The following is a 9,772-nucleotide window of genomic DNA, read 5'->3' as shown; positions in this document are numbered from 1 at the left end:
AGGAATGGGAATGGGTCAGCTGGGAATGGGAATGGGAATGGGAATGGGTCAGCTGGGAATGGGAATAGCCCATGGCCACCTGGAATGGGAATGGGAGCAGGAATGGGAATGGGAATAGCCCATGGCCGCCTGGAACGGGAATGGGAATGGGTCAGCTGGGAATGGGAATAGGCCATGGCCACCTGGAACAGGAATGGGAACAGGAATGGGAATAGGCCATGGCCACCTGGAACAGGAATGGGAATGGGTCAGCTGGGAATGGGAAGAGCCCATGGCCACCTGGAATGGGAATGAGAACAGGAATGGGTCAGCTGGGAATGGGAATAGCCCATGGCTGCCTGGAATGGGAATGGGAACAGGAATGGGTCAGCTGGGAATGGGAATAGCCCATGGCCACCTAGAATGGGAAAGGGAGCAGGAATGGAAATGGGTCAGGAACAGGAATAGGAGTGGGAATAGCCCATGGCCACCTGGAATGGGAATGGGAACAGGAATGGGAGTGGGAATAGGCCATGGCCACTTGGAATGGGAGCAGGAATGGGTCAGCTGGGAATGGGAATAGGCCATGGCCACCTGGAATGGGAATGGGAACAGGAATGGGAGTGGGAATAGGCCATGGCCACTTGGAATGGGAGCAGGAATGGGTCAGCTGGGAATGGGAATAGCCCATGGCTGCCTGGAATGGGAATGGGAACAGGAATGGGAATGGGTCAGCTGGGAATGGGAATAGCCCATGGCCAGGCCACCTGGAATGGGAATGGGAAAGGGTCAGCTGGAAATAGCCCAAGGCCACCTGGAATGGGAATGGATCAGCTGGGAATGGGAATAGCCCAGGGAACTGGGAATGGGGCGGCTGGGAGTGGGAATGCCCGTGGAACTGGGAATGGAACTGGGGTTTTGGAACTGGGAATGGAACTGGGAATGGAACTGGGGTCACCCAGGAGTGGACATTGCCCATGGAAAAGGGAAAGGGAAGCTGAGGGATCCCTCCCGCCTGCTGGGATCCAGGATGGGCTGGAGCATCCCAAGGCAGTTTTAGGGAAGGACCTTGCACCCCCTGCAGGGCACCCATGGGAGTCACAGGCTGGGCACAGCCCCAGTGTCCCTGTTTATTTTAGGGAATGGACCCTGGTGCCATGGGCTGTGTATGACCTCAGTGTCCCTGTTTATTTTAGGGAATGGACCCTGGTGCCATGAGTTGTGCATGGCCTGGGTTTATTTAAAGGGGATTCACACACAGCACCCATGGGTGTCACGAGCTGTGCACGGCCTCAGTTTCCCTGTTTGTTTTAGGGGAGGGCCCCATGGATGTGATGAGTTGTGCACAGCCTCAGTTTATTTCCCGTTTATTTTAGGGAACAGCTCCTGGTGCCCTCCCTGCATCACCCCATAGGTGGGATGGGCTGGGTACAGCCCCACTGCCCTGTTTGTTTTAGGGGAGGGCCCCATGGGTGTCACGAGCCGGGCACGGCTTCATTTTCCCTGTTTATTTTAGGGAACAGCTCCATGTGCCCTCTCCATGACCCCATGGATGTGATGAGTTGTGTATGGCCCCAGTTTCCCTGTTTATTTTAGGGAATGGCCCCAGTTTCCCTGTTTATTTTAGGGAATGGCCCCATGTGCCCTCTCCATGACCCCATGGATCTGATGAGCTGTCCACAGCCTCAGTTTCCCTGTTTAATTTAGGAAATGGCCTCAATTTCCCTGTTATTTTAGGGAATGGCCTCAGTTTCCCTGTTTATTTTAGGGAACAGCCCTCACGTGCCCTCTCTCCATCACCCCACGAGTGTCATGAGTTGGGCACGGCCTCAGCCTCTGGGTTTACCCAAGGGGAGGGTTCCCCCTGCCCTCCCTCCCTCACCCAGGGGTGTGATGAGCTGGGCACGGCCTCAGCCACCCCAAATTATTTTAGGGAATGGTGCCCTGTATCCTCTCTCCATCACCCCATGGGTGCCATGACCCCCCCCCCCTGTTTATTTTAGGGGGATTCAGGTGCTCCCTCCCTCACCCCACAGGTGTGATGAGCTGTGCATGGCCTCAGTGTCCCTGTTCATTTTAGGGAAGGGCCCCACAGGTGGGATGAGCTGGGCATGGCCTCAGTCACCCCAAATTATTTGAGGGGAATGCAGGTGCCCCTGTCCACCACCCCATGGGGGTGATGAACTCACACAGCCTCAGCCACCCCAAATTATTTTAGGGAACGACCCCCTGTATCCTCTCTCCATCACCCCCATGGGTGCCATGACCCCCCCCCTGTTTATTTTAGGGGATTCAGGTGCTCCCTCCCTCACCCCACAGGTGTGATGAGCTGTGTAGGGTCTCAGTGTCCCTATTTATTCCATGGGATGGCCCCATATCCACCACAGGGCCCCCCACCCCTGTTCATTTTAGGGAAGGGCCCCACAGGTGTGATGAGCTGTGTAGGGTCTCAGTGTCCCTGTTCATTTTAGGGGAAGGGCCCCACAGGTGGGATGAGCTGTGTAGGGTCTCAGTGTCCCCGTTCATTTTAGGGAAGGGCCCCACAGGTGGGGTGAGCTGGGCACGGCCTCAGCCACCCCAAATTATTTGAGGGGAATGCAGGTGCCCCTCTCCACCACCCCATGGGTCTGATGAGCTGGGCACGGCCTCAGCCACCCCAAATTATTTTAGGGAACGGCCCCCTGTATCCTCTCTCCATCACCCCATGGGTGCCATGAGCCCCCCCTGTTTATTTTAGGGGATTCAGGTGCTCCCTGCATCACCCCACAGGTGTGATGAGCTGTGCATGGCCTCAGTGTCCCTGTTCATTTTAGGGGAAGGGCCCCACAGGTGGGATGAGCTGTGTAGGGTCTCAGTGCCCCCTTTCATTTTAGGGGGATCCAGGTGTTCCCTCCCTCACCCCACAGGTGTGATGAGCTCACACAGCCTCAGCCACCCCAAATGTTCCCCTGTATGTCCCTTCCCTCACCCCACAGATGGGATGAGCCCCCCTGTGCATCCCCAAGCGCTGTGGGGTCCCCTCACCTGCTCGGTGTAGATCCCATCCAGGGTTTTCACCTCCTGCGCCGCCGTGGACGATTTGGGTTTGTGGTCCCCATATCCCTGTGGGAACATCCCATGGACAGGGAACACTCAGTGGGGTTTGGGGGATTTGGGTTTGTGGTCCCCATATCCCTGTGGGAACATCCCATGGACAGGGAACACTCAGTGGGGTTTGGGGGATTTGGGTTTGTGGTCCCCATATCCCTGTGGGAACACCCCATGGACAGGGAACACTCAGTGGGGTTTGGGGGATTTGGGTTTGTGGTCCCCATATCCCTGTGGGAACACCCCATGGACAGGAATGCTCAGTAAGGGCCCGGGGTTTGGGGGATTTGGGGTTTTGGGGTGTCCCTTTGGGGGATTTGTGGTCCCCATATCCCTGTGGGAAGATCCCATGGACAGGGAACACTCAGTGGGGCAGAGGGGCCGGGCCCCAGGGCTTGAGGGGATTTGGGGTTCCCAGGGGTATTTGAGGTGACTGTTTGGGGGATTTAGGGTGTCATTTTGGGGTTTTATTAGGGGTGTTGGTACCAGCTCCCTGAAGGTGGGTGAGGGCCCTCAGCTGATGGTGGGTTTGGGGTTTTTGGGGTGTCATTTGGGGTTTTATTAGGGGTGTCACTCACTACCAGCTCCCTGAAGGTGGGCGAGGGCCCTCAGCTGATGGTGGGTTTGGGGTGTCAGAGGTTGGGGTTTTTGGGGTTTTATTTGGGGTTTTTGGGGTGTCATTTGGGGTTTTATTAGGGGTGTCATTCAGTACCAGGTCCCTGAAGGTTGGCAAGGGGCCCCAGCTGACAGTGGGTTTGGGGTGTCAGTTAGGGGGGCTTGGAGTATTAAGGGCATTTGGGGTTTTTTGGGTGTCATTTGGGGTTTTATTAGGGGTGTTATTCAGTACCAGCTCCCTGAAGGCAGGTGAGGGCCCCCAGCTGATGGTGGGTTTGGGGATGTCACTTTGGGGTTTTTAGGGTGTCACTTTGGGGGATTTGGGGTGTCATTCGGTACCAGCTCCCCAAAGGTGGGTGAGGGTCCCCAGCTGATGGTGGGTTTGGGGTGTCAGAGGCTGGGGTTTTTGGGGTGTCATTTGGGGTTTTTTTGGGGTTTTATTAGAGGTGTCACTCAGTACCAGCTCCCCAAAGGTGGGTGAGGGTCCCCAGCTGACAGTGGGTTTGGGGTGTCAGAGGTTGGGGTTTTGGTGTTTTATTTGGGGTGTCATTTGGGGTTTTTTTGGGGTGTCATTTGGGGTTTAGTTGTGGTGTCATTTGGGGTTTTTTTTGGGGTGTCAGTTTGGTGGATTTGGGGTTTTATTTGGGGTTTATTTGGGGTTTTTTTGGGGTTTATTTGGGGTGTCATTTGGAGTTTTTAGGGTGTCTTTTGGGGTTTTACTTGGGGTGTCATTCAATACCAACTCACCAAAGGTGGATGAGGGTCCCCAGCTGACGGTGGGTTTGGGGTGTCAGTTTGGGGTTTTTAGGGTTTTATTTGGGGTTTTTGGGGTGTCATTTGGGGTTTTTTTGGGGTTTTATTTGGGGTGTCATTCAGTACCAGCTCCCCAAAGGTGGGTGAGGGTCCCCAGCTGACAGTGGGTTTGGGGTGTCAGAGGTTGGGGTTTTGGTGTTTTATTTGGGGTGTCATTTGGGGTTTTTTTGGGGTGTCATTTGGGGTTTTTTGGGGTGTGATTCAGTACCAGATCCCCGAAGGTGGGCGAGGGCCCCCAGCTGATGGTGGGTTTGGGGTGTCAGTTTGGGGGATTTGGGGTGTCATTTGGGGTTTATTTGGGGTTTTTTGGGGTGTGATTCAGTACCAGCTCCCCGAAGGTGGGCGAGGGCCCCCAGCTGATGGTGCTCTCGTCGGCCGCCACGATGACGGAGCTCTTCCTGCAAGGGAGGCAATCCCTGATCCCTGAGTGTCCCAGGGCCCCAAATCCCGGGATTGGGGTCGGGAATTCCCGGGACGGCGCTCACCCGCAGGCCAGGCTGCGGATCTTCCACCCGCACAGATCCTGCACAGCCTTGGGGTACATGGTGGATTCCCGGGAGGTGTTGGTGGCGCCCCAGAAGAACAATCCACCTGCAAGGGAGCCCGGAATTCCCAAATCCCAGGAATCCCAACTGTCAGGGATCCCGGGAATCCCCACCTGTCAGGGTACAGATCCCAGAATGCCCAAATCCCGGGAATCCCAACTGTCAGGGATCCCAGGAACCTCACCCGTCAGGGCACAGATCCCAGAATTCCCAAATCCTGGGAATCCCACCTGTCAGGTAACAGCTCCCCCTAGAATTCCCAAATCCCAGCATTCCCAGGAATCCTATCTGTCAGGGATCCCAGGAATCCCATCTGTCAAGGTACAGATTCCCTGGAATTCCCAATGCTGGGAATCCCACCTGTCAGGTAACAGCTCCCCCCAGAATTCCCAAATCCTGAGATCCCTGGGATCCCAGCTGTCAGGCCACAGCTCCCCTGGCATTCCCAGATCTCAGGATCCTGGGAATCCCACAGCCTGCCCAGCATTCCTGAATCCTGCATCCCTGGAATCCCACCTGTCAGTCCACCTTTCTCCCAGCATTCCCAAATCCTGCGATCCTGGCATTCCCACCTGTCTCCCTCAGCATTCCCAAATCCTGGGATCCTGGGAATCCCACTTGTCCCACTGAGAGCTGTCCCCCAGCATTCCCAAATCCCAAATTCCCACCTGTCTCACTGACAGCCCCCCCAGCATTCCCTAATCCCAAATCCCAGTTCCCACCTGTCCTGCTGAAGACTTCCCTGGCATTCCCAAATGCTGGGATCCTGGAAATCCAACCTGTCCCGCTGCCATCTCCCCCAGCATTCCCAAATCCCAGATCCTGCATTCCCACCCATCTTGCTGCCATCTCCCCTTAGCACTCCCAAATCCCAGATCCCCACCCGGCTCACTGCCATCCCCCCCAGCATTCCCAAATCCCATATCCTAAATCCCACCCGTCTCGCTGCCAGCCCACCCGGCATTCCCAGCATTCCCGAATCCCAGGTCCCCACTGGTGTCACTGCCATCCCCCCCAGCATTCCTGGCATTTCCAAATCCTGAATCCCATCTGTCTCGCTGCCATCCCTCCCGGCATTCCCAAGTCCCAGATCCCATATCCCACTCATCTCGCTGCCATCACGCCCAGCATTCCCAAATCCTGAATTCCAAATCCCGTATCCCACCCATCTCACTGCCATCCCCCTGGCATTCCCATATCCCAAATCCCGTATCCCACCCATCTCACTGCCACCCCCCGGCATTCCCATATCCCAAATCCTGTATCCCACCCATCTCGCTGCCATCCCCTGCAGCACTCCCAAATCCCAAACCCCGTATCCCATATCCCACCCGTCTCACTGCCACCCCCCCGGCATTCCCAGACCCCGTGTCCCATATCCCACCCATCTCGCTGCCATCCCCCAGCATTCCCATTATCCCAAATCCCGTATCCCACCCATCTCACTGCTATTCCCCCCTGGCATTCCCATATCCCAAACCCCACATCCCACCCATCTCACTGCCATTCCCCCAGCATTCCCATTATCCCGTATCCCGTATCCCACCCATCTCGCTGCCATCCCCGCAGCATTCCCATATCCCAAATCCCGTATCCCACCCATCTCGCTGCCACTCCCCCGGCATTCCCAGATCCCAGATCCCGTATTCCACTCATCTCCCTGGCATTCCCCCCTGGCATTCCCAAATCCCACCCGTCTCACTGCCATCCCCCCGGCATTCCCATATCCCAAATCCCATATCCCACTCATCTCACTGCCATTCCCCCCCGGCATTCCCATATCCCAAATCCCGTATCCCACCCGTCTCGCCGCCATCCCCCGCAGCATTCCCATATCCCAAATCCCATATCCCACCCATCTTGCTGCCATCCCCTGCAGCATTCCCATATCCCAGATCCCGTATCCCACCCATCTCACTGCTATCCCCTGCAGCATTCCCATATCCCAGATCCCAGATCCCGTATCCCACCCGTCTCACTGCCACCCCCCGGCATTCCCAGACCCCGTGTCCCATATCCCACCCATCTCGCTGCCATCCCCCCAGCATTCCCAGATCCCATATCCCAAATCCCACCCGTCTCACCGCCCCCCCCCGGCATTCCCAGAGCCGTGTCGCACCGGTCTCGCTGACGGCGAAGGAGCAGGTGTATCCCGCGTAGATCTGGGCGGCGCCGCGTCCCGGGAAGTCGAAGAGCTTCACCAGCCTGGGAACCATCTCGTCCTTCTGCTCCGCGTGGCCCAGGCGCCCGTAGCCACCAAAGCCCCAGGAGAACACGCGCTTCTGGGAATCCAGCACCAGCTGGGACAGGGAAAACAGCCTCAGAGATCCCAAATCCCAAACCCCAGATCCCAGGAGAACACGCGCTTCTGGGAATCCAGCACCAGCTGGGACAGGAAAACAGCCTCCGAGATCCCTAATCCCAAATCCCAAAGCCCCAGGAGAACACGCGCTTCTGGGAATCCAGCACCAGCTGGGATAGGGAAAACAGCCTCAGAGATCCCAAATCCCAAACCCCAGATCCCAGGAGAACACGCAATTCTGGGAATCCAGCACCAGCTGGGACAGGGAAACAGCCTCAGAGATCCCAAATCCCAAACCCCTAATCCCAGGAGAACACGTGCTTCTGGGAATCCAGCACCAGCTGGGACAGGGAAAACAGCCTCAGAGATCCCAAATCCCAAATCCCAGGAGAACACACGCTTCTGGGAATCCAGCACCAGCTGGGACAGGAAAACAGCCTCAGAGATCCCTAATCCCAAATCCCAAACCCCAGGAGAACACGCGCTTCTGGGAATCCAGCACCAGCTGGGATGGGGACAGGGAAAACAGCCTCAGAGATCCCAGATCCCAAACCCCAGATCCCAGATCCCAAATCCCAGGAGAACACGCGCTTCTGGGAATCCAGCACCAGCTGGAACAGGGGAAACAGCCTCAGAGATCCCAAATCCCAAACCCCAGATCCCAAATGAACACGCGCTTCTGGGAATCCAGCACCAGCTGGGACAGGAAAACAGCCTCAGAGATCCCAGATCCCAAACCCCAAATCCCAAACCCCAGAAAAAGACACGATTCTGGGAATCCAGCACCAGCTGGGAGAGAGGGAGCAGGGCCTCAGAGATCCCAAATCCCAAATCCCAGGAGAAGACATTCTTCTGGGAATCCAGCACCAGCTGGGATGGGGGAGCAGGGGCTGAGAGCTGCCCTCTCCCATTCCTGTCTTCTTCTTTCCATTCTCCTTCTCCCAGTCCCATTCCTGCTCTCTCATTCCTGCATCCATTCCCATTCCCATTCCCAAATCCCATATTCCCATTCCCATTATCCCACATTCCCACATTCCCATACCATGTGGTTGGCCCTGCAGGCCATGTCCCTGACCCATTCCCATTATCCCAATCCCATTATCCCACATTCCCATGTCCTGTACCGTGTGGTTGGCCCCACAGGCCACGTTCCTGACCCATTCCCATTATCCCAATCCCATTATCCCAATCCCATTATCCCACATTCCCATGTCCTGTACTGTGTGGTTGGCCCCACAGGCCATGTCCCTGACCCATTCCCATTATCCCAATCCCACATTCCCACATTCCCACATTCCCGTACTGTGTGGTTGGCCCCACAGGCCATGTCCCTGACCCATTCCCATTATCCCACATTCCCACATTCCCGTACCACGTGGTTGGCCCCACAGGCCACATCCCTGACCCATTCCCAATATCCCAATCCCATTATCCCGATCCCACATTCCCATACCGTGTGGTTGGCCCCGCAGGCCACGTCCCTGACCCATTCCCAATATCCCAATCCCACATTCCCACATTCCCATACTGTGTGGTTGGCCCCGCAGGCCACGTGCCTGACCCATTCCCATTATCCCAATCCCACATTCCCACATTCCCGTACCGTGTGGTTGGCCCCGCAGGCCACATCCCTGACCCATTCCCAATATCCCACATTCCCACATTCCCGTACCGTGTGGTTGGCCCCGCAGGCCACGTCCCTGACCCATTCCCATTATCCCAATCCCAATATCCCACATTCCCACATTCCTGTACCGTGTGGTTGGCCCCGCAGGCCACGTCCCTGACCCATTCCCATTATCCCAATCCCAATATCCCACATTCCCACATTCCCGTACCGTGTGGTTGGCCCCGCAGGCCACGTCCCTGACCACGACGTTGGGCACGGGCAGCACCTGCCCGTCCTTGGTGCGCTCCACGAACAGCGCCACGCGCCGCGGCAGCAGCTCGCAGTCGTACTCGATGCGCTGCGCCCGCGCGATGAACTTCCCGTCGGAATTGTGGCCTGCAACGGGAACGGGGCACAGCAACCTGAGCGTCCTGTGGGGTCATCCCGGAGTGCCCTGATCCCATGGGGTCACCCCAAACCGCCCCGATCCCGCAGGGTGATCCTGAACTGCCCCAATCCCGCAGGGTCATCCCGATCCCGCAGGGTGATCCCGAACTGCCCCGATCCCATGGAGTCATTCTGAACCGCCCCATCCCAAGGGGTCATCCTAAACTTCCCTGACCCCACAGAGTGATCCTGAACTGCCCCCATCCCACGGGATGATCCCAAACTGCCCCCACTCCATGGGATGATCCCAACCAGCCCTAATCCCACGGGATGATCCCATAGAATGATTCCAAATCCTGTATCCAGCTGGCCATACTCCGGCCACCCAAAGGAATACAGGTTCCCATGGGGTGATCCCAATTCCCATTCCCATGG

At 56.8% G+C, this 9,772-nt stretch overlaps 1 protein-coding gene across 5 annotated transcripts in view; it reads right to left on the bottom strand.

Annotated features, from left to right (window-relative positions):
- RCC2 (regulator of chromosome condensation 2) overlaps positions 1 to 9,772 on the bottom strand; it is a 28,376-nt gene that overhangs the window by 502 nt on the left and 18,102 nt on the right. For 3 of the 5 annotated variants that reach the window (XM_071449179.1, XM_071449180.1, XM_071449181.1), the window contains 5 exons: positions 9,180 to 9,346; positions 7,159 to 7,339; positions 4,980 to 5,085; positions 4,820 to 4,892; positions 3,004 to 3,081 (listed from right to left, as the gene is read on the bottom strand). In XM_071449179.1, coding sequence (XP_071305280.1) covers positions 3,004 to 3,081; positions 4,820 to 4,892; positions 4,980 to 5,085; positions 7,159 to 7,339; positions 9,180 to 9,346 — 605 coding nt within the window. Of the gene's footprint in view, positions 1 to 416; positions 471 to 3,003; positions 3,082 to 3,135; positions 3,298 to 4,819; positions 4,893 to 4,979; positions 5,086 to 7,158; positions 7,340 to 9,179; positions 9,347 to 9,772 lie in introns of those variants that run through there. The other 2 variants (XM_071449182.1, XM_071449183.1) reach the window with 2 other exon arrangements.

The sequence above is a fragment of the Agelaius tricolor genome, unplaced genomic scaffold, assembly GCF_023055355.1.
Source record: "Agelaius tricolor isolate 1412-34295 unplaced genomic scaffold, bAgeTri1.0.p SCAF_28, whole genome shotgun sequence".
Taxonomy (NCBI): Eukaryota; Metazoa; Chordata; class Aves; order Passeriformes; family Icteridae; genus Agelaius; species Agelaius tricolor.
This window is presented reverse-complemented; position numbering and strand designations above follow the sequence as displayed.